This window comes from Pituophis catenifer, unplaced genomic scaffold, assembly GCF_029215685.1.
Source record: "Pituophis catenifer annectens isolate HBS135680 unplaced genomic scaffold, rPitCat1.0.hap2 SCAF_14, whole genome shotgun sequence".
Taxonomy (NCBI): domain Eukaryota; kingdom Metazoa; phylum Chordata; class Lepidosauria; order Squamata; family Colubridae; genus Pituophis; species Pituophis catenifer.
This window is the reverse complement of record NW_027256894.1, coordinates 10,906,041-10,933,130: the sequence shown is the minus strand read 5'-3', so window position 1 is coordinate 10,933,130 and position 27,090 is coordinate 10,906,041. Positions and strand designations below refer to the sequence as shown.

Sequence of the window (27,090 nt, the reverse complement as noted above, 5' to 3'; positions counted from 1 at the left end):
TTTCAACATACTGTGCTTAAACAGCTTGATTTAGAATAATGGTGTGTTTTTTGACAAACCATGGTTAAGCTAACTGTGATTTAGAATGGTGTGCAAATATAGCTTATATTTATATATACATATATAGCTTATATTTATATATACATATATATATATATATCTTTAAACAGAAGAAAGGAGACTGGGATGAGCAACATTTTCTTGGTGAATTACTAAAGATGGGAGGAACTAAATCAATGCAGATACCACATATGCTGAAAGTATCGTAGGAGAAACATGTATATTTCTCCATATTTATAACTCAACCATAGAATAGTTTTTTAAATATTTAATTTCTTAATTTTAAATAATTGGAAACATATGTACTCCCTTGGTGTTTCCTCTTTTCATTTTGTTTTGCAAAAATACTTAAATCATTTTTAAGAATGCCACCTAGAAGAATTAGTTTGCTTTTGCTTAAGTGTGGTGTATGAACCAGCAAACTGTGTTTTATTTAGTAAACCATAGTGGAGTGAGCCATCGTTATGCACAAGTTATAAAATCAGGACCCTAGAATCTATACTCTGCAAAATTATTAAGGAATTACCTCACTTAAGTGCAAGAGCTACATCTTTATCTTGCTTGAAAAAAACTCTTTCACTTTGGCTGGATTGTGAGTCATCTTTAAAACAAGAAAGAAACAAAATACTTTTTAGAAGGATTTAAGGAGAGGTTGGTCCAAGTATAAATAACATGTCTTCAGCAGAACTGATCCTTTCAATATACATACCTGGATGGAGATGTTGTGGGTTTCTCACAGCAACAGGAACAGAGCTGAGGTAAATGGACACATGGAAATTGTTTATTAGCAATTTATTTATTTATGGTGTTCACCATTTTATGATGATCTTGGTTCCACTCTGAAAGGCCCTTGAAAGCTAAAGTAAGCTAATCTTTTTGGTTAATATTAAATATTTATCTGTAGCATATTATAATCCATTCAAATAAGTGAGAAAAGCTTGCTTGGTCTACTTGGCACCTTCGTTGATATGTAAACCTGCCCTTCCCCCGTTTGTTTCCAAGATATGGAGTAAGTATTTTGTCTCGCAACCTTGAATCAAAGTTTCTTTAAAGATGATAAAAGGACAGTGAGTCAGTGACTTTCTGCTGCCCAAATATTTGATCCAAACTCCACCTGAGTCATCCAAGGATAAGATGTTGAGAAGTGTATTGAAATTACCTCAGATCTAATGACCTGGAATGGCATTTCCAGCCTGAGGTTGAATTTCACTGATCCTCATGGAAGCAATCAGGCAATTCCATCAACACGTTTATCTATGGTAAACTTCAGAACAGCTTACTGATTAACTAAAGGGTCACACCCTCTTTTAAAGCATCAACTAAACAAGCTTCAGAAGGTAGATGTGTCAGGTTAAAATATTCGATTGTGGTTCAGGGTGGTTGGAATTCACCCATGATCTAACACACTGGCTGTTTAGGGGTGGGGTGGGGTGGGGGGTTGCAAAGCCCTTAGGCAAAGTTTGTAAAAGGCACAAACTGATTTCACACCAGACACTTTAAACTAAAGCTAAATGAAGTATAACACGGCTTTTTGAATTCTTTTAAGCCGGTCAGAATGGCCTCAACTTCTATTGCCATGAAAATATCCATTTGAAGTTGGAGTGTATCAAATTATGGGTGTTGGTGTGGGTGAATTTTTTATTTTTTTTTTTGCTTTGATTTATATGCCGCCCTTCTCCGGAGACTCAGGGCGGCTTACAATGCGTTAAGCAATAATAATAATAATAATAATAATAATAATAATAATAATAATAATAATAATAATAATAATAATAATAATAATTTTATTTCTATACCGCCCTTCTCCCGAAGGACTCAGGGCGGTGTACAGCCTATTTAAAAACACAGACAAAACAATGATATAAAATTTAAAATAATTAAATAAGTGGCTCAAATTTAAAACCCCAATAAATTTAAATACCCCAATTTAAAACTATTGTGTTGATAGTCCGGCCTGGCGGAACAACAGGGTCTTCAATGCGCAGCGAAACACCCGGAGGTCAGATATCTTACGAATAGCCTTCATACTTTTGTATATTTATACAAAGTCAGCTTATTGCCCCCACAAACTGGGTCCTCATTTCACCTACCTTAGAAAGGATGGAAGGCTGAGTCAACCTTGAGCCTGGTGAGATTCGAACTTACAGTAATTGCAGACAGCTGGTGTTAATCACAATGCTTTTAGTCTGCTGAGCCACCAGGCCCCTTGAAAATGGCTACTGAGAGATCTTTGCAAACCACTACTTGACGTGGTCATCCCTTTGTTAGCTTAGCTGGCTACCTCGATGAAGACTCTTTGAGATTTAGTGGCTGAATTTCAATTTCAAATCTTTATTGTCAGTGCACAACATATGTACAATGAGTGGTAGAGCTCCCTCAATGCACCCCCCCACACACAATACAACTCAGTGAAAATACCTAACCCAGGGGTCAGCAACCTGCGGCTCTGGAGCCACTTGTGGCTCTTTCACCCCTCTGCTGCGGCTCCCTGTCCCTCAAAATATGTGTCAGAACTGCCCATGTGCGATACCCACCGGCATGCAATTTATTGAGCTTTTCAACCCCTGATAGGCCAACCATGGATAAATCCAAGAAAAGAAAATTTTCAGAAGAAAACAGAACGTTTAATTCAACTACATATGCTAGTTTTGTGGCTGCTCAAGAAATAGTCAGGCACCGGAAGGGTTTTGTGGCTCCCGGTGTTTTCTTTTCTGTGGGAAACGGGTCCAAATGGCTCTTTGAGTGTTTAAGGTTGCAGACCCCTGCCCTAACCCAATAAATCATATTAACAAAACACCCAGTCCTATTGCACCAGTGTGAACATGTTACACATTGCGCCGGCCTTGCAAGTCCATCGTACTATGTAGTTATGATGTTATTTTGCATTCAGGAGTCTTGACAGACCAGAGATAAAAACTGTAATGTTTGAAGAGGATGGAAGTTTATGCTTGCTGTGATCTTCCCGAGGGATTGGATCCCAGAAATAGTGAAGGAATGTGTGGTTCATTCCCAGGTTTTTTGTATCTCAATGGGTTCCATCTTATTTCCCAGGACTTTTGTTGTTGTATGGGACAGGGGTGAAATCCAGCAGGTTCTGACAGGTTCTGGAGAACCGGTAGCGGAAATTTTGTGTAGTTCAGAGAACTGGCAAATGCCACCTCTGGCTGGCCCAGAGTGGGGTGGGAATGGAGATTTTGCAATATCCTTCCCCCAGGAGTGGGGAGGGAATGGAGATTTTGCAATACCTTTCCCTTGCCACGCCCACTAACCCACACACACCACACCCACAGAACTGGTAGTAAAAAAAATTGGAATTCACCACTGGTATGGGACCTCTGCTATAGGTTCTTCAGAGATCTGAAAGGACACCAGTGTGATGCAGTTATTAAGATATTAAATTAGGACTCTGTCTGCCCTGAATTTTGCAAGATCACTTGAGTTAGTTACTGTGGAGCTAGTCACTGTCCTGGGGCAACTTGGGAAAATAGAGAAGGAGAAAAAGCTATCGGTATATACTTTACCTTGCACTCTTGAAAGGAAATCAGGATATATATTAAACTAATATAGAGGAGATTGGACAACCATTCATCTGAAATGGTATACGGTTTCCTGTTTGAGCAGGGGCTGGACTAGAGGATCTCTAAGGTGCCTTTCAACTCTGTTATTCAATAATTAGAGTATGTTTTTGCCTCATTCCAACGAGGGAGCCCTCAGCTTCAACTATACATTAAAAAGGTAAAGGTAAAGGTTCCCCTCACACATATGTGCTAGTCATTCCTTACTCTAGGGGGCGGTGTTCATCTCCGTTTCAAAGCCGAAGAGCCAGCAATGTCCGAAGAGTCTCCGTGGTCATGTGTCCAACATGACTAAATGCCAAAGGCCCACGGAACGCTGTTACCTTCCCACCAAAGGTGGTCCCTATTTTTCTACTTGCATTTTTTATGTGCTTTTGAACTGCTAGGTTGGCAGAAGCTGGGACAAGTAACGGGAGCTCACCCCGTTATGCAGCACTAGGGATTCGAACCGCTGAACTGCCGACCTTTCGATCAACAAGCTTAGCGTCTTAGCCACTGAGCTACTGCATCCCTTTAACCATACATTACACCTGGGTAAAATGCCCTTTGCCTTTAGAGCTTTGCAAGTTGGATAAATGCAGTCAATTACCATTTATTAAATAATGCAAGGTGATACAAACAATAGGCTAGCATTGATGGGAAGTCAGCTAAAGATCATGAGCAGCAAGTGGTCTGCAGGAAGGGAGAATTAAGGGAGAAGAGCCACGGTGGCACAGTGGTTAGAGTGCAGTACTGCAGGCTCCTTCTGCTGAGTGCCGGCTGCCTGCAATTTGGCAGTTCGAATCTCACCAGGCTCAAAGTTGACTCAGCCTTCCATCCTTACGAGGTGGGTAAAATGAGGACCCAGATTGTTGGGGGCAATACGCTGATTTTGTAAACTGCTTAGAGACCGCTGTAAAGCAATATATAAGTCTAAGTTTTATTGCTATTAAAAAAATTACAATGATCTCGATTGATATCCTGTCCCCTTTTTACATATACAACATAATAAAAAAAAGAGGAAGGGCTTTGATTGGATGGTTGTTGCCACCATCTTGACTTTTTTGACCTACTTGGCATATACCCAAGAGATCATGGTCTTTATATCAGCCTTGTGATCTTTATCAACTTCCCCTGGAAATGCTGGGGGTTTTGCTTGGGACTTCATAATAGCAAACCTATTTCCTGCAGTGAGCTGCAACTGTTTGCTCACTTTTTTGTGTGTTGTTGAAGAAAGTCCTTTTAAAAGGGTAGAGATAGTCCTTGACTTACAGACCACAATGGAGCCCCAAATATCTGTTGCTAAGTGAGACGTCAGTTAAGTGAATTTTGCCCCGTATTACCACCTTTCTTGTTACAATTGTCAAGTGAATCACTGCAGTTGTTAAATTAGTAACCTGGTCGTTAAATGAATCCGGCTTCGCCCATTGACTTTGCTTGTCAGAAGGTCGCAAAAGGGGACCCCGGGACACTGCAACCATCATAAATATGAGTCAGTTGCCGAGTTGTTTGAATTTTGATCATAGAGATGCTGCAAGGATTGTAAGTGTGAAAAACGATCATACGTCACTTTTTTCCGTGCCGTTGTAACGGTCATTAAATGAACTATTGTAAGTCAAGGACTACCGGTATTTAAATGCTTAGTGGATTCCTTGTTTGTGTAAGAATGGACTTCCTGTTCAAATAACAGCAAATCTATGCCAGGCTGTTGTTTTATTATGATTTCCATAGACAAAGTTGTGTTGGTTTTACACCGGGGCAGCTGTGTTAATCTTCTGCAATAACAGCTAAAACAGCAGTGGCACCTTAAAGGCAAACAAATTTATTATTATAAGCCTATATTTGCAAATACATTTGTTCCTCTTTTAGGACGCCACCAGAGTCTTGTTAATTTTCTTATGGAGGCTGTATATTTTAGCTTTAATGTGCGTTTTGGTTTTATTACTTGGAAATCTATAGAAAGGAGTAATTTATGGGGCAACTCAAGGTCACAGAGTAAAAGCTTTAAGCAGAACCCAGAACCTTTTAGCAAGCAAAATGGAAACACAAACACACACACACACACACACACACACACACACACACACAGAGAGAGAGAGAGAGAGAGAGAAAGGTGGGGGAAAGCGATGCAGCCCACGTTTGGAATTCGATTTCCTATTATTATACCCCCATCAACTTGTTCAAAGCCTAAACTACTTCAACATTAAGCAGACACCTGAATGTTAATAGATAGATAGATAGATAGATAGATAGATAGATAGATAGATAGATAGATAGATAGATAGATGGATAGAGGATGGATGGAGAGAGAGAGAGAGAGAGAGAGAGAGAGAGAGAGAGAGAGAGAGAGAGAGAGAGATCTAACACAACCCCGAGCCCAGGCATTGCAGAATTCCTCTTTTATAAAACAAAACGAAATAAAAACAGGAGGGGAAAATATTCATTTTTAAGCACCCCATCTAGGTGGAACCGGGGAGAAAGAACCGCGGTCACCGGAACGGAGGCGCGCCGCGCGCAGTTCCTCTCCGTCCGCCAAACGCAATTTTCCGAAAACTCCTTCGGAGAATAAAATATTCAAGAGAGATTCTTAAGCCTTTGGCTGGGACGTCGGCTTTGAGTTCCGCAAAAGCCCCGGGAAGGGAAGGGAAGGCGAGGGTGGGTGGCTGGAAGAGTTGGAGGCTGTGTTGCATCCCCAAACACAAACCCCAATCCCAGCTCCGTCGGTTCCGTCTGAGCGGCGGCGGCGGCGGCGGCGGAGTAGAGCAGCCTTGGGTTCCTCCGTTACCGCTCCAACGGCTCAGGCGGGCCGAAGGCAGAATGCCCAAAGCAGCAGCAGCAGCAGCAGAAGCAGCTGCCCGTCCTCTTTGCTGCAGCATCCCTGGCTGGCACCGCAGCTCAGAGGCGGGCAGCGAGGAACGACTGGCTGCCCGGGATCCCGGGACGCAGCTCCACTCCCGCACGGGGGGGGGAGGGAGGGAGGGAGGCAGGCAGGCCGCCACCCCTCCCCTCTCCTTCCCTCCTTCCCCCCCCCAGCCTGGTCTTCCTCTCCCTCCCCCTCCCCCCCCATTCCCGGCTGGCCGCGGCCGCCTTAAGAGGTCGAGGCTCCACCCACCGGCGGGCTAAGGCAGCCGGTCGCCTGGCCGCGATTCGCTCTCGCCGGGCTGGCAAAGCGGGTCTCGAGCGCTCCGGGTTGCCCGCGGGACTCGGACTCCTCCGCCGCTGCCGCTGCAGCCATGCGTTCTTTGCAAACCTACCTGCTCCTGCTGGCGGCGCTGCCGGTTTGCCTGCCGGCCAGGCGTTCCCGGACCGTCTACTACACCAACCATTGGGCCGTGCGGGTGCTGGGGGGACCCGGCGAAGCGGACCGGTTGGCTTCGGCTTACGGCTATCTAAACCTCGGGCAGGTGAGGCGCGCAACTTTCGCGGGGCTGCAAGTCCAGGGGGGGAGGGAGGGAAGAAAGGAGAGGGGGTGGTGGTCGTGGGGAGGGTCGATGGGAGAGATCACTCCTCACCTGGTTTCCTTCCCTCCTAACCTGGTTTCCGTCCCTCTAACCTGGTTTCCCTCCCTCCTAACCTGGTTTTCCTCCCTCCTAACCTGGTTTACTTCCCTCCTAACCTGGTTTCCTTCCCTTCTAACCTGGTTTCCCTCCCCCTAACTTGGTTTTCTTCCCTCCTAACCTGGTTTCCTTCCCTTCTAACCTGGTTTCCTTCTCCCCTAACCTGGTTTCCTTCTCCCCTAACCTGGTTTCCTTGCCCCCTAACTTGGTTTCCTTCCCCCAACCTACTTTCCTTCTCTAACCTGGTTTCCCTCTCCCCCAACCTGATTTTCCTTCTCCCCTAATCTGGTTTCCTTCTCCCCTAACCTGGTTTCCTTGCCCCCTAACTTGGTTTCCTTCCCCCAACCTACTTTCCTTCTCTAACCTGGTTTCCCTCTCCCCCAACCTGATTTTCCTTCTCCCCTAATCTGGTTTCCTTCTCCCCTAACCTGGTTTCCCTCCCCCTCCCCACTTTCCTACAATTGCCCCGCGCGCTGAGCTCCCGCAAGAACTTTCCCACCCGTGTTCTCTCTCTCCCGTGACCTCCCCCCCCCCATGCTCCCGTCTTCTGCTTTGAAAGAGGCGACGCGCGGAGTGGAAACCGGAGAAGGAGCGGTGTAAACCGTCCCGATCCGGTTTGGAGGCGAGAGCGCGAGATCCTGTTTAGGATCGAACCGGAGGCTGGAAGCGTTGCTCTCCTTCCTTGCCAAGGGAGGTCCAGATCGCTTGGACGGGGCTGAGATTTTCTTTTATCCCCCACTTTTTTTTTAAAAAAAAATAAAATTGCTAAATCTGGCGAAGGTTAAACCCGGGCCCGATGGGTGATCCTGACGGCCAAGTCGACTCGGGGAGATCCACAGCCTCTGCACGAACCGGGGCCGCCGACTTTCTGAGCAGGCACGGAGATGGAGGGCGACAGGTTGGGCTCCCCGACGTGCGTCCCCATTGTCCGGTGTCGATGCCCCATTGATTTCAAGCTGGCGCTGCCTGTTGCCTGCCAAGCCAAAAGGCTTCTTCTCTCCGACTGAAGAAATTGATAGCAGATGTTTCTTTGGGTTGAAGCCCAGCGCATCCTCCCCATCCCGTGCCCGCTGGAGGGGGCATTTTAGCTTAGGAAAAAAAACATCGATCATCAACCCATTCAGCTTGCTTGACTTTTTAAAACCAGGGCCAGATCCTTTCCGGCTTTTGCACAGATCTGCTGAGGTGGTTATTTTACAGATGAGATGTTCAGGCACCTTATGTTGTATTGAGGTGGGGGGGGGGAAAGGGGGCAGATAATGCTAGAAAGGTGAACGATTGGCATGTCTCCATTTCTGCTTGAATGCTTTTGGACCAGAGAAGACCCTTTTCCAGACTGGCGAAATGCCACCTTGAGATTTTCTACTGAGCGGGTTTGCCATCTTGAGAGTTGGACCCTGGTGGCTCAGTGGCTAAGACACTGAGCTTGCCGATCAGAAAGGTCGGCAGTTCGAATCCTTAGTACAGATGATCTGTGTGAGCAGAGGGTTGGACTGGATGACCTCCAAGGTCCCTTTCAACTCTGTTAACTGTTACAATGGATCTGTTCCAGCACAGGCAGATTCTTGGCTGGCTTGAAGAAAAAGAGATGCTGGGATTTTGGAACCCACCTCCCAGTGGTGAAATCCTAATTTTTTTTACTACCGGTTCTGTGGGCGTGGCTTGGTGGGCGTGGCAGGAGAAGGATACTGTAAAATCTCCATATTTTTTTTTTTTTAAAAAATGATTTATATGCTGCCCTTCTCTGGAGACTCAGGGCGGCTTACAGTGTGTTAAGCAATAGCCTTCATACTTTTGTATATTTTTATACAAAGTCAACTTATTGCCCCCACAAACGGGGTCCTCAATTTACCTACCTTAGGAATTTGGAAGGCTGAGTCAACCTTGAGCCTGTCAAGATTTGAACTTACTTTAATTGCAGACAGCTGGTGTTAAATTACAGTGCCTTGTCTGCAGAGTTATCCAGGCTCCATTCCCACCCCACTCCAGGGAAAGGATATTGCAAAATCTCCATTCCAACCCCACTCGGAGGCCAGCCAGAGGTGGTATTTGCTGGTTCTCCAAACTACTCAAAATTTCTGCTACTGGTTCTTCAGAACCTGTGAGAACCTGCTGGATTTCACCCCTGCCACCTCCTCTTTGGACAAACCTTAGATTATTTCTCAGGTTGTTTCTTTGATGGATGTTACATTTTTCCTTGAGCCCAAAAGGTTGGTTGAAGGAGGAAGACTCCGCTGTCTTTGGAGAGTCTCAACCATCCAGGTCACGGTTTGTCCCAAATGTGCTTTTCCAAAACAATAACTGGACATTCTTGGGCGGGGCGGGGCGGGGCGGGGCGCGGAAAGGGATGTTTCCCTTTTTGAAAAAGTTTTGCTTCTCATCCAAGAAGCTTCCTCAGTTCTGAGTTAGAACTGAAGAAGCTTCTTGGGCGAGAAGTGAAATGTTTTCAAAGGAAAAAAACAACCTAAGAAAATCTAGTTGCCTTTTGGAAAAGTATCTTCGGGAGGGCTCTGGTGGTTTTTAGGAACAATTAGTGTCTACTATTGTCTACTTTGGCTAAACTGCCCCAATCCCTCCTATACATACACACACCCTATCACCCCCATCCACCTCCTTGGCTGAATTTGTGGCTCTTCCAATAGATTTTTTTTTTCTCCCCACATCTCTAAGCTTTCCCCCTCCCACACCATTCTTCCTCCCCTTGGCTCAGGGCCAATTAACTTTTAATCTCCAACCTCAACTTTTTGCAGAGGACTTTTGTGTCCAAGGGACTAGGAGCGGAGATTTGCAAAAGGGAGAGGACACAAAAGGTAATTACTTAGCTAGAACACGACAGCTGAAAGAAAAGGGCAGGAAAAAAGGAGGAAAAAAAAAAACCCCACCAGAAAAAAAAAATAAACTGGAGACGGATTCCAGAGGGGACTGCCTGCTGGAAATGAATCAATATTTAATTTTTGCCCAGCAAAACATGCCCTTATCAATTTAATACCATTTATAAAGCCATTTATATATTTCTTCCCAGCTGCAATATGTTTAAGATTAATTGATTTCTCTGTGGGTGTATTTATTTATTTATTTATTTATTTATTTATTTATTTATTTATTTATTGGGAAGGTTGGGGCAGAACCAAATGAATACAAGGGGGAAAGGCTTTGAAATGCCTACAAAACGGAAACTTGTGAGATTCTTGGTGGTAAGGTATTTTATCCCCCTTGGTGATCGTATTTGGCAGATTTTATCACATTTTAATAGTGTCTCTTTTACTCCATCTCATTTAGGAATTAAAGAGGCTCCTTTAGGTTAGGTTAGTCTGTTAATACGAATGTACAGCTACTGGCTGCATTCCTACTGACATCCAAACATATATTAGCTGAGCGTGTTTTGTAGAATCAATCCATGCAATTAATATATGGTTTACTATGGGTTGTGAATAACTCCCCCCCTCAAGATTCCTGATTTAAACCATGGTTAATCATTACATTCTGCAAACCCAGCTAGTCCTTTAACAATAACAGATGGTTTATGCAGTAGTTTTAAGTCATGAGGATCCTTGTTGGTTAGTTTTGGTAAATTGGGTGCAATACATCATGGTTAAGAGATATAGTGTGAACCCAGTGATCAAACCACAGATAATTGTCTTTCCTAATTTATGAATCTCAGGAAAGAAGGTGCCTTGCTTTCAAAAGGCAAGGAACCTCGGATAAAGTGAGAGAAATTTCTAAGAGGTGAGGATACCACATACCAGGGAGCCTGGATAGCTCAGCAGACTAATGCATTGTAATTTAACTTCAGCTGTCTGCAGTTAGTAAGTTCGAATCTCGCCAGGCTCAAGGTTGACTCAGCCTTCCATCCTTTCTAAGGTAGGTAAATTGAGGACCCAGTTTGTGGGGGCAATAAGCTGACTTTGTATAAATATACAAAAGTATGAAGGCTATTGCTTAGCACATTGTAAGCCGCCCTGAGTCTCCGGAGAAGGGCGGCATATAAATCAAATTAAAAAAAAAAATTGAGGGAGGAGATTGACAAGTCAGCCTGTGTTTGGGGAGAATGATAACACGGAGGAGATACCCAACATCTAAGGCAAGATAGCTGTGAATGTCAACAGTATGAACAGGTGAGCATTGTTCTTCATTCATATCCTTTGTGTAAGCTTTCTATCAGCTTCTGGTTAGTGGTTGTGAGAAGAAGATGCTGGCCTTGGGTCAGGGATGATGGACGTTGTAGTCCATTGCATATAGTTCAAGAGGAGAGTCAGGGACATTTGCTTTAGGTTATATTGTGATCGCATCCGGCTCCGAGAGAGGCCATTCTATATGCTATGAATGCATGATCATCTTTGGTTTGTACATTGAAAGGATTCTTAGTGCATGTCTATGGAGATTCTCAATCATCCAGGTCATAGTAATCTCAAAGGTGCTTTTTTTCAAAAGGCAACTGGTTTTTTTTTTTGTTTGTTTGTTTTTTTTTTTGCAGGAAGGAGAATACCTTTAGCTTCTCATCCAGGAAACTTCATCATTGGTTGACCACCTGCTATCCAGTCACCACTGACGAAGCTTCCTGGATGGGGAAGTGAATAATTTATTGACTTCTTCATCAAAAAGCAGTCCAGTCTCCTTCTGAAAAACCACCTTTGGGATTCTTAGCACACCTTCTAATTATTCTGATGGTGCTCAACCTAGGAATAGATAGTACTGCTTGAGATTACAAGGGACTCATGTGATTGAATTAATGACTGCATCGTCTTCCATGCAGATTAAAAGTGAACTAGTCAAGGAGAAGCTGAAAGTACGGTTTCCTAGCGCGTGTATGATTTCTGAACTGAGCTTGTACAGATTGAGAAGGCAAACTCTGGCTTGCTTGTTGAGTGTGTTGTGTGAACCCATCCATAATCTGTCAGTCATGGCTGTTTATCAGTACCACAACCCAAACCAGCATGATCACAGCTGTGGTCTAGAGCAGGGGTCAGCAACCTGCATCTCTGGAGCCGCATGTGGCTCTTTTACCCCTCTGCTGCGGCTACCTGTCCCTCAAAATATGCGACACAACCGCCAATGAGCGACACCCGCCGGCACGCGATTTATTGAGTTTTTCAATAACCATGGATATAATCCAAGAAAAGAAAGTTTCAGAAGAAAACAATGTTTAATTCAACTACATATGCTAGTTTTGTGGCTGCTCAAGAAATAGTCAGGCACGGGGAAGGGTTTTGTGGCTCCTGGTGTTTTCTTTTCTGTGGGAAACGGGTCCAAATGGCTCTTTGAGTTTTTAAGGTTGCAGACCCTTTATCTAGAGTGATACATCTAAGGCACAAGGGCAAGAAGGGATTTAGCTCAGGCGAAGGCACTTTGATCAATGCCTGGAATCAGGGATAACATAAGGATTAAGCCAGTGGTGAACCGGTTCTGTGGGCGTGGCTTGGTGGGCGTGGTGTGTGGCTTGATGGGTGTGGCAGGGGAAGGATACTGCAAAATCCCCATTCCCTCCCCACTCCTGGGGGAAGGATATTGCAAAATCTCCATTCCCACCCCTCTCTGGGGCCAGCCAGAGGTGGTATTTGCTGGTTCTCTGAACTACTCAAAATTTCCACTACCGGTTCTCCACAACCTGTCAGAACCTGCTGGATTTCACCCGTGGATTAAGCTTTAAGGTAGCTTGTTTGTGGTTTAGTCATTGTGATTGATGGTTTAACACAAGGGGAGAACCCAAAAGTTTTAGCATTCATTGTAGATTTTAGAACAATGGGAGTCCAGCTAACTTCACCGGGTTAAAGTTTCTTGACTTATTTAAGAGGCTGTTTGTATTGGAAGTCACTTGCTCATTTCTTGCAGTATAGCTTTATTCCATGTTCTCATCCAGCATCTATCTTGTTGACTTTTTTTGCCTGGAGATCATCTCCAGGAACTTTGTGGATAACCTTTGGGAACGAGGACAGTAAAGCTGCAGTTATGCTGACGTAACATGTGCAAAAAGAGAATTTAGAAGATGGAGTTCTTTTATCAAGGACACTGATAAATTATTGGGGGTTATGATATACATGATTTTCCCCACATGATTAGGAGGCCAGAAAAGAAGGGAACGTTGTTAGCAAATATCTAAGCAATCCATTCACGTTTAAAGTATCCGTCAAACCATAATACTGTGCAGTTTTCCACCTGGAGTACTTGTTGTTGTCTGGGAGAGGATTAAGTGCCTTGGAGTTAAATCAGGGGTGAAATCCAGCAGGTTCTGACAGGTTCTGGAGAACCAGTAGCAGAAATTTTGAGCAGTTCGGAGAACCGGCAAATACTACCTCTGGCTGGCCCCAGAGTGGAGAGGGAATGGAGATTTTGCAGTATCCTTCCCCTGCCACACCCACCAAGCCATGCCCATCAAGCCATGCCCACAGAACCGGTAGTAAAAAAAATTGGATTTCACCACTGAGTTAAATGGAACCTTTGGCTGCATTGCAAATCTTTGGACCAATAGTAATGACACAAGGTGCTTCTGATGCTTTGCAGAAAATTCTCTCCTGTGTAAGAGAGAGAGAGAGAGAGAGAGAGAGAGAGAGAGAGAGAGAGAGAGAGAGAGTGGGCGTGTGTGTGTGAGAGAGTTCATACATAATCCATAAGGCACAACATGAAAGCAAAACGAATAGTTGCAAAAAAAACAAGTAGAGAACATCTGCTCAGAAAGGGCCAGGTTATCTCTTATGTGGGGCGGAAGGAAAAAAAGATATGCCACAGATGTTAAATACTTTTCTGCTTTTTCTTAAAATACAGCAGTTGGTTATGGCTTCCCCCTTTCTTAAAAAAATAATATTTACCAGAATTTTTTGGGGCGGAGGTTGCCTGAACAGTACAATTCTCTCTGTGGGGCTGAAGCTTGACATTTTGTCTGCGTGTGTCAATGGACTGCAGTTCATATTGGTCAAAACCTCCGTGTCCGTTCTTGGCTTTAAAAAAAAAAACCTCTTTCCAGCGTTTCTTTTGAGTTTTCATTACGATGACCTCTGCTGAACTATGATTCTCTGAGGATGTCCTGCGGTCTTTCTCTCTCTCTCTCTTTTTTTTTTTATTCCTGTGTTCTTCAGCTGCAAAGAAGTTTTTGATTATTTTTTTTTAATCCTTGCATATTGCTTTCTGTGCTGGCTCAGGACTGTTTCTTGGTCCGCTGCTTCTCTCTCTCTCTCTTGGTAGCAGGGCAATTTGTCTGGGTGCTAAAAGGACCAGCGATAAATTCTGACTTAACTTCTAGATTTCGGTCCTCTTTTCAGTATGTAGTTAAGCCAACAAGCTCTGATGTTTAATATTTAATATGCCTGGGGGCAAAATAGGGAAGACTTGAATGGACTGACATTGATAAATGTCGTGGAATCAATCGCTATGGTCTAAGGCTATGGAAACCCATGGTAAGCTGAATTCACACAATCCGCTGAACCAAAAATGAATCATGCAACGGGATTTGTGCAACAGAATGAAGCACAATTTAGGCAAACACAGTGTAGCTTTCTTTTACAAAGCATTGCAGACCAACCTCTTAAGAGGTGGTTGTAACATCGATTAGTTAAATAAGTAGAATCAGAGTTTTCCCAGGAAGTGTTATGACTTAGGCTCACTTAGTGACACAATTAGTTCTCAAACAAAACTATTTTATTATAACAGTCGAGAATTACTTCATTCCCAGCTTAGTCCAAATTAATTCCAAAACAAGTCCTTTAGAAAAAGTCCTTCGGGTTTATCACAAACCTTTATCTTCTTTGACACCCTGTCAAAGGCCTTTCTTGGCAAAGCCCCAGAAGTTCAGAAATAAGAAATGCCAACTGGAAACAATTTAGCAACATTGCTTTCCTACAAAGAGCCCAAGAGTCTTTGCTGCTCTTTTAAGCCTTATGGGAGGGGCCAATCATCTCCTGGCCTTACTCCAGAGTTGTCCCTTTTACTTTAGCTGCTCTTGCCTTCTGGAAGCTCTGCACGTGCGCGCACTAGGAACAGGTTCCTCCTGTTCCTCTGCCTCTCTGCTGTCTGCCTCTGGAGGCTCCGGAGTCCGTGCATCACTCCCACATGGCTCTGGCCCCATATCTGCCTCTGACGCAGAGCCCTTGTCCAGGCCTTCCCCAGACTCCAGGACTGGCCCATGGTCCTCACTGTCCGACTCTGCTGCCAGCTCTGCAGGCTGCTGGTGGACCACAACAGGAAGCACTGCTTGAAGACTGGGTCACACAATGTACTAGGCTAAAAAGTATGGTTTGTTACTTTGGACTCAATGTGTTAGTAATGTGTCCTAATGCCCCCATTTATTCGTAACCATCTCGTGTTATCTGCCTTTACTGTTCCTGCGGAAATAAGCGATGGAATTGTACAACTTTCGAGATGATTTATTTTATTTTTATTTGTGTATTTATTTTATTTGTCAAGCATGTATTAGATAACAGGTATAAGTATGAACATGGTTATTAATACATGAAATGGATATGAATAAAAGGGGACAGTAGGACAGAGACGGTAGGCAAGCTGGTGCACTTATGCACGCCCCTTACAGGCCTCTTAGGAATGGAGTGAGGTCAATAGTAGCCAGTCTAAGGTTAAAGTTGTGGGGGTTTGGGGAAGAAACCACAGAGTCAGGTAGTACATTCCAGGCATTGACCACTCTGTTGCTGAAGTCATATTTTCTGCAATTGAGTTTGGAGCGGTTTACCTTGAGTTTGTATCTATTGTATATTGTTGCGGTTGAAGCTGAAGTAGTCATTGACAGGTAGGACATTGTAGCGGGAAGGAGTAATAGATGACATCCTCAGCCTTCTGGCAGGGAGCATATATTTGGGTGGAGTTGGCAAGGCCCCCATTTCCATGGAATGGAGCAGCCTGTACTCTTCCATGGTGTTACACAGAGGAAAGAACACATCTTCCATTCCAGATGTAAACAGCCTGAGCCCAGCCCCACTGATTTGATGGCTTGGGGGCATTGAAACATGGTTTGTAGGCAGAGGCGAAAAAATAGAACTTTGGCACATATGCGAAGCCGTAACAATTTTGGAGCATCTGGCGTTAACTCCGTTGATGCTATCTGTCCTGTTTTTTTGCAAATGAATATTGGCATGGCCAACTGATTATATGGCTGATTATATTAACTGGTTTTTTGGTTGGAAATTTGGAGTAGTGCCCTTTGTTATTGTTGCATGTCTTCAGAGTGGATTAGAAGTATTATTTATTTATCGTTAAATAAATGTATTATTTATTTATTATTAGCTAGGATAATACAAGCAGCAAAAAATCTTGCTGCTCTGGGATGATGGTGATATTCATGATGAAAATTTATATCTTGTCTTTGGTTTTGTATCAAGGTAGCATACACAATGTTCTTCCCATTTCCCCCACAATAACGTTCCTGGGAGGTAGACTGAACTGAGAGAGAGGGACTGGACCAAGGGAGGTCTGGAATTCAATGGCCTGCTGGTTTCTAATTAGGTTCCTGACCATGCTAGTGAATGGGACAGGTGTTCATTTGTTGAGTGATTGGACTGGCCTTGGAGAAGAGGATATGCTCTACACTGACCTGCCTTGACTCAATTCCCTTTAGATAAACAGTTTCAACTTCTACCCTCAAAACAATGCTATGGAGCATTGCACACCAGAACATCTAAACACAAAGACCTCCCATGCCATCACTCTGCTAAGCAACTAATTCCCACAACACTGTCAAACTATCTAAAAAGGCAGTATTATGATCATTATTCTCAAATTCCCTATCTCCTTATCTTCTTATGACTATAACTTTGTTGCTTATCACTATTGTACACTGAGAGTTTACGCACCGGAAACAAATTCCTTGTGTGTCTCATCACACTTGGCCAATAAAGAACTATTCTATTCCACTGCATTCCATTGCATTCCATTGCATCCCATTCCATGAACTGCAATTCCCATCACTTTGGCCATGCTTGCTATGGATCATTAGTTAAGATATGGCATCTCTGGAAGGCAACCATGGGGAAAACTGGATAACCTATTCAAAAAAGAGAAAATAAGAACTGGATCATGCAGCTTTCTCAGACAGATTTCCTCAAGATGGCCACCATAAACCTGGACTTTAACTTCCCAAATTCCATTGCAAACATCCATTGCTATGAATTCTGGTACTTAAAATTATACATTTGGAGACTGCCTAGAGCAGTGATGGCTAACTATTTTGCCATCGCGTGCCAGGAAGGGGGGGGCAGAGGAGGTTCACACGCGTGCGTGCCCACACCCATAATTCTATGCACCCTGTCCCGCGCATGCGCCCCCCCTGCTCCTGGCACACAATGGCCCGGTAGGCCCATTTTTATTTCTGGCTCCAGATCCTCTCTATGCATCTGGGGAGGGTGAAAACAGCCTTCCCCACCCCTTCAGAGGCCCTCGGAGGCCCTCCGGAGACTCCTAGAGAGGCTCTGGAGGCTGGGGACAGCAAAAAAAGTCACTTCCTGTCCAAACGGAAATTGGGAAATGGGCCGTTTCAGACCTCCGAGGCGGTGGGGAAGCCTGTTTTCACCCTCCCCAGATGCATAGAGAGGATTTGGAGCCAGGTAAGAAAGGAAAACAGGTCTTCCCCACTGCCCGGACCCTCTAGAGGCAGGAAACAGCCTATTTTCCTACTTCTGGTGGGCCCAGAAGGCCCGAAAACCAGCATGTGCATGCCGGACCTGAGCTGGCGTGCCAGGCGATATGATTCCGCATGCCACCTGTGGCACACGTGCCATAGGTTCGCCATCACGGGCCTAGAGACTAAACAAACCTGAATTGCACCATGATTTTTTTTTTTTAAAAAAAACCCCTGATTTGTGTCATAAGTCTCACGGCTTGGGTTCACGTGCCATAATATGCTACAACCAACCACACGAAAAACGATCCAAGCTCATTTGTAACAGAAAAGCTTGGAGCATGCTCGCTCTGCAGCCCTTTGGCGATGCAGTTTTAATCTCCTGCCAGATTAGATAAACCTGGGCTAAATGGGCTATTAATTAGACCAGGGGTCTGCAACCTTAAACACTCAAAGAGCCATTTGGACCCGTTTCCCACAGAAAAAAAAAAAAACTCCAGGAGCCACAAAACCTGGCTAGGCATGATCAACTCCACGTCACTCACTCCCACCCAGTCACATGACCCCCTAGCCATGCCTATCCAGCCAGTCATTAGGGCAGAGAACCGGTTGTTAAAAAACACCGGGAACCACAAAACCCTTTTCTCTCTTTCTCCCTCTCTCTCCCCTTCTCTCTCTAGATCTCTCTATGTCTCTCTCTCTCTCTCTCCCTTTCTCTGTATCTCTCTCCCCCCTCTCTCTTCCCCTCTCTTTGTATCTCTCTCTCTTCCCCTCTATCTCCCCCCTCTGTCCCCCCTCTCTCTGTATCTCTCTCTCTCTGTATGTCTCTCCCCCCTCCCCTCTCTATCTTCCCCTCTCTGTATCTCTGTCTCTCCCCCTTTTCCTCTCTCTCTCCCCCCTCTGTCCCCCCTCTCTGTATCTCTTTCTCTCTGTATGTCTCTCTCTCCCCCTCTCTCTCCCCCCTCTCTTTCCCTCTCTGTATGTCTTTCTCTCCCCCTCTTCCTCTCTACCCCCTCTGTCTCCCCCCCTCTCTCTGTATCCCCCTCTCTTTCTTCCCCTCTCTCTGTGTATCTCTCTCCCCCACTTCCTCTATCTCCCCCCCTCTGTCTCCCCCTCTCTCTCTGTATCTCTCTCTCCCCCTCTCTATCTTCCCCTCTCTCTGTGTATCTCTCTCTCTCCCCCTCTTCCTCTCTCTCCCCCCTCTGTCTCCCCCTCTCTCTCTGTATCTCTCTCTCTCCCCCTCTTCCTCTCTCTCCCCCCTGTCTCCCCTTTTATCTCTCTCTCTGTATCTATGTCTCTCTCCCCTCTCTGTATCTCTCGGATTTCCAAGGCCAGGCAAGGAGTGACTGGGAGGGGAGGGCGAGGGGCGGGGCCAGCCAGTGACGGGACAGGGAACCACAGCAGAGGGCCCAAAGAGCCGCATGCAGCTCCAGAGCCACAGGTTGCTGACGCCCGAGTTAGACTAACAACCAGCTGAAGTGATTGAAAACAATAGGCGTGGTGGTAGGGAGAGAAGATTCCAAGCAGAGTTTGGAAATAATTCCAGCTGGGTTTCTCACATGCTTTCCCTCAATGTTGTAGAAAGCCTTCCTTGAATGAGTTCTTCATCTGTTTGTTAAAACAGGGCCCTGTTGCAGACATCTGCGCTTGCAGGAAAATCTTGTTTCTGTGATGCTGTGTCTTTTTTTTCTTTGGCCTTCACATTTTTTTCCCTCCTCTTCGGGCCTCTCCAGCTGCTTATTTTCTTGCCCTTTTTTTTCTTCTTTCGTTTGTTAGTGATGCATTTTCATTCTTGCATGTAGAATTTAGCGGTGACAAATACAGAGAACCGCACATCTCTTTGCGGGTGGTAGGGAATGGGGAACGCTTCCCTTTGCCTTGATTGTTTATGAATTTAATTTATACTAAAAAAAAATGAAGACCCCGGGGATTGCAGATTAGAACTAGATTTAGAGTTTAGAACTAAATGAACATAATAAAGACCGGAAAATGTAAACTCTCTCAGCGGGGGATCAGGAAGGTAATACCGCAGAAATAAATTAGTAACAAAACAGACAAGGAAGAGGCATTTTAAAAAAAACTGGCTCATATGGGTTGTATGTACACACAAATAGTAATATATGTTGGATAAAAAAAAATATGATAATTCATTCCTGATGTCAAACTAGAGAGGGATTTACTGATACATGCATACACTCAGACTTCCCATAAATAAATAGCAATAGCACTTAGACTTATATACCGCTTCATAGTGCTTTTACAGCCCTCTCTGAGCAGTTTACAGAGTAAGCCTCTTGCCCCCAGCAATCTGAGTCCTCATTTTACTCACCTCGGAAGGTGAGTAAATCACCTTGAGCGATCAGGATCAAACTGCTGGTGGTAGGCAGAGTTAGCTTGCAATAGCAATAGCACTTAGCCTTATATACCACTTCATAATGTTTTACATAGCAATAGCACCTAGACATATATACCACTTCATAGAGCTTTACCTCCCTCTCTAAGCGGTTTACAGAGTCAGCCTCTTGCCCCTAACAATCTGGGTCCTCATTTTACCCACCTCAGAAGGATGGAAGGCTGAGTCAACCTTGAGCCAGTCAGAATTGAGAATAGAATTGCTGGCAGTCAGCAGAATTAGCCTGCAATACTGCATTCTAACCACTGGGAGGGAGGGAGGGAGGGAGGGAGGGAGGGAAGGAAGGAAGGAAGGAAGGAAGGAAGGAAGGAAGGAAGGAAGGAAGAGCACTTAGACTTATATACCGCTTCACAGTGCTTTACAGCCCTCTCTAAGCAGTTTACAGAGTCAGCACATTGCCCCCAACAATCCGGGTCCTCACCTTGGAAGGATGGAAGACTGAGTCAACTTTAAGTCTGGTGAGATTTGAACTGCCAAACTGCAACTAGCAGTCAGCTGAAGTAGCCTGCAGTACTGCACACTAACCACTGCGCCACCTCGGCTCATGAAGCATGAAACTCAACCTGCGCGAAGCAAAAACAGGTTATGTCAATTACAGGTGCAGTGTCATCTCACAGAACTTCTAACACTGACTTCTGTGGCCTTGGGTTGGGGTAGACATGACTTTCTTCAACCTGCTGAGACAAGTTGGAAAAGGGAGGGATGTTGCTTGTCTCCTGAAACACAGGAGCAAGCCAAAAGGCAAAGCAGCAAAGGAAGAACAATAATTGTGTGTATTACTGGGGTTGTGTGTGAAGTGTACAACTGGGGTTACAAGGCTGGACTGCTGCACCAGGAACTTCCCAGGAAGGTTAAGAAAGAAACTGCCTTCCTCCATGACCAATAGCCAACCCGTTACTCACCATTCCTTTAAAATGCTTTGCTACTAAAACTAAACCTTCTTTCCATCTCAGATTAAAATAGAAGCTGCACATTACTTGGCTGGACAGTTGTGCGGTTAGCTAGCTTTTGGCTTAATTTATTCTAAGCCAACCGCTTAAGTTCTGACTCTGCCCAATTGTTGTTTTTTTTTTTCCGGAGGAGATGTAAACATTTCATTTTGCAGATTCCCAGATACAGTTTGTGGCAGGCCCGTGCAACCGGCATGGCGAAAAGACGGCCTGTGAGTTGCGTGGTGCCCATTAGTCATTTTAGACATTTTAAACAACAACACCACAAATCTGGTTCCCTTAATATACTGCTTCATTTGGAATTGAAAGATTGCTGAGCAGGATATGGGAAAAAATCAATCAAAAGCCGAGGGTAGCTAACATCCTAACAAAGCAGATGGGAGTAGAGATGGGAGAACTAACAAGGAGAAGCTTCTGAGAGCTAACAAGTCAAGGAATTAAAAACATTGGGGAGCTAATTTAACCGCAACTGCTTGAACATCCGTTGGGATCTTCTAGGATAGGGATGGCTAATTTTTTTGCCGTCGCGTGCCAAAAGCTGGAGGAGCGTGGGTGATCGCGCTCGTGCATGCCCACACCCATAATTCTATGCACCCTGCCCCCCCGCCACCCTGCGCGAACCCCCCCATGCTCCCCCCGCTTTTGGCATGTGATGGCACAGTGGGCACGGTAGGCCCATTTCTTTGCCCTCCCCGGGCTCCAGAGGCTTTTTAGGAGTCTGAGGAGGGCAAAAACAGCCTTCCCCACCTTCCCGGAGGCCCTCCGGAGGCCAGAAACAGCCTGTTTGCCGACTTCCGTTAGGCCCAGAAGGCCCAAAAATCAGCTGGCCGGCGCGCGCATGCGTGCTGGAGCTGAGCTAGGGCAACGCTTGCCTGCCCACCAATATGGCTCTGTGTGCCACCTGTGGCACACGTAGGCCATAGGTTCGCCATCACAGTTCTAGGACTTTGTGGAGAGCTCCATTGACTGCCCACAGAACCCCAGACAAACACGGTTTTACCTAAAAGTTTTCATCGTTTAATTTCTACCCAAAATGCAAACTTAGAACCAGGGGCCATTTGCATGCAATCATGAGGTTATGACCAGGTGCTCTCCAGATGTTCTGTTTGCTCTTAGGGTGCTAACTCTGAATAGTTCAGTGTCAGCCTCTATGATGCTTGCTTACTTGCTATCGGCTGCCACAGTAATGGGGGGGAGATTGGCATTTGGGTGGGGGGATGTGAGCTGGAGAGAGATGCCCTGTGTGAACGAGAAGGGAGGATTACTCCCATGATCTACTGCGCAACTGAATGAACTTGTTTATACCGAGTCAAGGTCAACCATCCCGGAATACCAGATGGGCGAAAACACCTGAAGATGTGGCCCACATGACACCCATTGGGTTAGGGATTGGATGTTCAACCTGGGTCCTTGGGGGGAGAGATTTGGGGTTACTTTCAATATGTAACTTTCGCGCCTTTTGCTTCAGATCTTGCTTTTCTTTCGTTGCTATCGTTTCAAACTCAGTAAAAGTACCTCTTCTTTACAGACATGGAGTCGAGGGTTTCCTTTCTTGGGTTTTGAACGGAGGCACGCCTGACATTAGGTTTCCGATGCTTGATGGTTCCTTCAAGTGGTCCTTAGGTGGGACATTCCTCCAAACAAAAACTTCGTTTGTCGCAAGGCTTAAGAGATGCTCACGCTGTCCTCTTCTTTACATTAACCGTGCGTTGAATGGATTTTCAAAGCTCGTTACAATGGGGACACCATTTCCCCATCTATTTTGGAATGTGGGTTAGATGCAGACCAAGCACCTTCTCAGTTGCTCTGGAAGGAATTGACCCACTTGTACAAGCTGAAGCGTGCTTTTCTTCTAGTGCAAACAGCTGATGTGGCAGCTGATTCAGCCCAGGTTGAAACAGAAAAGGCCCAGGGTTAAAGCTCTCCCACATAGTTGCTTGGCTTTCATTGAACTTTTTTTTTTTTTTTTGAACGCGTTTTTCAGATTCTTGCAACATACTGAATTACGGACCAACCGTCTTCTGTAGTTTAAGAATTGCACGACGTGTTAGGTTAAAATGTGGTTGGTCGGTTTACGGTTCAGTTGCATGAATGGAAGCATTGACATTTTGTTTTCCATAATTCATTTGGGGGGTTTTGCTTTTTAGAGTGTGCTAGACACTATTCCGCAGGCTAAATATAGATGTGTATTTCTCTGCTTATTTATAACCTTTACCTCCTGGGAAGGGAGCAACTAAGCAAGAATCAAACTTGCTCCTGGCACTCTGCTGAATGGTCTGGGAGGATTACAATTATATTCCATCTGCACTTTTTTTTTTTTTTTTTTTAAAGACAAACTCCAAACTTAAAACAACTTTGATGGAGAAACAGAGTTCTACTTTTCAATTACGCACGGGATCTTAAAAGACAAAGGAAAAAAAAAAACACAACCCAATGTTGTGTGTCTTATCTCCTCCACTCCTTCAGCCAAATTGGGGTGTTATATGTTAGGATTTGCATGCTGCACAACATTGAAATGTGTTGGGCAGATGTAACCCACTCCCATTTATTCAGTAAACCGTGGTTAAACAAATATGTTTGAGCTGATATGTTGGATTCTAATTCTTCTCATTACTAGCATTCCGACATCTCATTATCCACAAGGGAGCGACAATCAGTTTCTCATTCAGGTATTAGTGGAATTGAACTGCTTCAGAAATAGAATGTAATTTTGTTAGCTTAATCCCCTCGATTGCACCAAATTGACTGAGAGAGAGAGGATGTGTGGTCCAAAACATCTGGAAGATACCAGGCTGGTAATGACTAGTGTCCTGTAGGAATTGGAAGCAAGTGAAAGCATAAAACTGTGATGGCGAACCTATGGCATGCGTGCCACAGATGGCACGCGGAGCCATATTGGTGGGCACGCGAGTGTTGCCCTAGCACAGCTCCAGCGCGCATGCACACACCAGCCAACTGATTTTCAGGCCTTCTGGTCCCACCGGAAGTTGGGAAATGGGCTGTTTCCGGCCTCTGGAGGGCCTCCGAGGGGATGGGGAAGGCTGTTTTTGCCCTCCCCAGGCTCCTAGAAAGCCTCTGGAGCCTGGGGAGGGCAAAAAAAACCCAGGCCTACCGGGCCCACCGGGCAATCACATGCCAAAAGCAGGGGGGAGCATGGGAGGGGGTCACATGTGCATGCATGCGCAGGAGGGCAGGGCGCATTGAATTATGGATATGGGCACACATACCCGCGACCCCCCTCTCCCGCCGTTTTTGGCACACGACGGCAAAAAGGTTAGCCATCACTGGCATAGAACATAGAATAATAACAGTTGGAAGGGATGTTATAGGTCCGTGATGGCGAACCTATGGCACGTGTGCCACAGGTGGCACACAGAGCCATATCAGTGGGCACGTGAGCGTTGCCCTAGCTCAGTTCCGGTGGGACTGGAAGTCGGGAAACCAGCTGTTTCCAGCCTCCAGAGGGCATGGGGGGGGAGCTGTTTTCACCCTTCGGGGGGGGTCATGTGCGCATGCATTGGGGGCAGGGCGCATTGAATTATGGGTATGAGCACGTGCACGCATGACTTCCCCCGCGCTCCCCCCACTTTTGGCACGCGACGGCAAAAAGGTTAGCCATCACTGTTATAGGTCTTCTAGTCTAACTCACTGCTAGAACAGGAGAACCTATACCATTTCAGACAAATGTTGTCCAGTCTCTTCTTGAAAGCCTCCAGTGATGCAGCACCCACAATGTCTGAAGGCAAGCTATTCCATTGGTTGATTGCTCTCACCGTTAGGGAATTTCCTTTTTTTAAAAAAAATAATAATAGTTTTTATTAGGTATTGTACATTTTAAAATCAAAAACACAATAACTAAAGAAATACAAAAGGGAAAAAACAAGAACATACACATACATCAAATGCTAAAATACAAAACTAACAACATTTATATACAATTTTACAACTTCCTGCATTGACATTTGTCTTTCCGTCTAAATTCCACCTTCCTAATCCTTCTCTTATTTTTGTATGCCGATAATTAACATTTTTGTAAGCAGGATTGTTACCTATATTTATATCCAGTGTATTAATACCGAATTTCAGTTTATATTCTTATTTCTTAATTTGATTTCTATTTTCTAGCCAGGTATAAAACCTGTTCCACACTTTGTAATAGGGAATTTCTACTTAGTTCTAGGTTGCTTCTCTCCTTGATTATTTTCCATCCATTGGAAAATAGTTTGACCCCCTCGTCTTTATAGGAGCCCCTCAAATATTGGAACACTGCTGTCATGTCTCCCCTAGTCCCCTGAAGGTTTGTGTGCACCTTGTTGAGGGTAAAACTGCCCTCTGCAAAGTAGTGCAACGGACCAGATAGCGAATAGATACGATGCTTAGCAAAACACACAGATAGTCACAGACTCAGAACGTTTAAAGAAAAATAAACAGTCTTTACTTGTAGTAAAAAACAAACTTGGCTTCTCAAAACAACTTCTTCAAACAATCACGGTTTAACACAAAACATAGTTTGCTTACAATTCCAGTTCTCTTCAAACACAGACACAGTTCCTTCAGCAGTTCAACCTTCAATAGCAGGAGCAGGAGCAAGAGCAGAAGTGAACGAACTTCCTGCCTTCCTTTATATGTCTGCTTAGCACAGCCAATTAGTCATCTTTGTAGCAGTTAAAGTTACAGAACATAGTTTTCTATATATTATCTACCCAATCATAGGATAAGCATCCAACACACCTGTGTTTTAAAGCAAGCGTCTCCAACCTTGGCAACTTTAAGACTCATGGACTACAACTCCCAGAATTCCTCAGCCAGCAAAGCTACCAAAGAACCTTCTGGGAGTTGAAGTCCACAAGTCTTAAAATTGCCAAGGTTGGAGATCCCAGTTTTAAAGCATTTCCCCGACTGTCTTTGTTCCAGGATGCTATAAACCTCAACATGATTGTGTTTGCCCATCGTGCTAACTTGGTTTGCTTTAGGTTTTGCTTAGCATGCTACAGGAAGCTTCTACGAAACCTTGGTTTGTGGCTTCGTGTGTTGTGTATCATTTGTGATTTATAATGGCTAAATAAATGGTACTTTCATGCATTATGTAATTCTCTACCTCCTCCTGCCCATAGGAGTATATGAAGGTGAAACCTGTTGTGACATATACATCCATTATAAAAAAAAATGAAATGTCTGTTTTCCTTTTCTATGAATGGTGTATTTATTCCAACACTGATTTATTCAGAAACCTACTCAGTGACTTTAGGCTAGTCACTCTCTTTCAGTGGTGGTGCAGAAAAATTGGAAGAAGGATTTCTATGGTTGCTGCCTTGAGCTTCCCAAGGAAAGGCAGGATATAAATCTGGCAAATAAATAAATCATAAAGAGTTCTATAATGCAGTCTGATACACCTTCAGTCAAATTTAAGGTTCATGGTTTTCAATGAGACCTATTTCCTGGGGAAATGTATATAACACTGCAGTTTGAGGGGATCAAGACAATTAAGCCTTTTCTAGGGTGCTCAACTCTACAGAACTTTGTGGGTTTGGTTAGATTTCTAACTTGACCAACCCTGGATTGGTTCTACAGAACTTTATGGATTTGGTAGAGATTTTTAACTTGACCAACGTTGGGGTCTTGTCCTTTTCTCCACTTCCCTCCATCACATAAAGTTGTGATGACATTTGTCTATGGAGATTCTCAATCATCCAGGTCATGGTTGTCCCAAAGGTGCTTTTTTCCCACCGAAAAAGCAACTGGACTTTCCTGGGTTTTCTTTCTTTGAAAATGTTTCACTTATCATCCAAGAAGCTTCTTCAGTTCTCAGTTCTTCCAAGCTTCTAGGACAGGGGTCAGCAACCTGCGGCTCTGGAGCCGCATGTGGCTCTTTTACCCCTTTGCTGCGGCTCCCTGTCACTCAAAATATCACTCACAGCTGCCAATGTGTGACACTTGCCGGCACACATGAGCTTTTCAACCCCCAGTAGGCCAACCATGGATAAATCCAAGAAAAGAAAAG

At 44.7% G+C, this 27,090-nt stretch overlaps 1 protein-coding gene across 1 annotated transcript in view; it reads left to right on the top strand.

Moving 5' to 3' along the window:
- Nucleotides 1–6,847: 6,847 nt before the first annotated feature.
- Nucleotides 6,848–27,090, top strand: part of PCSK6 (proprotein convertase subtilisin/kexin type 6) — a 127,707-nt gene continuing 107,464 nt past the window's right edge. Inside the window, exon 1 of the mRNA XM_070953271.1 lies at nt 6,848–7,018. Coding sequence (XP_070809372.1) covers nt 6,848–7,018 — 171 coding nt within the window. The remainder of the gene's footprint in view (nt 7,019–27,090) is intronic.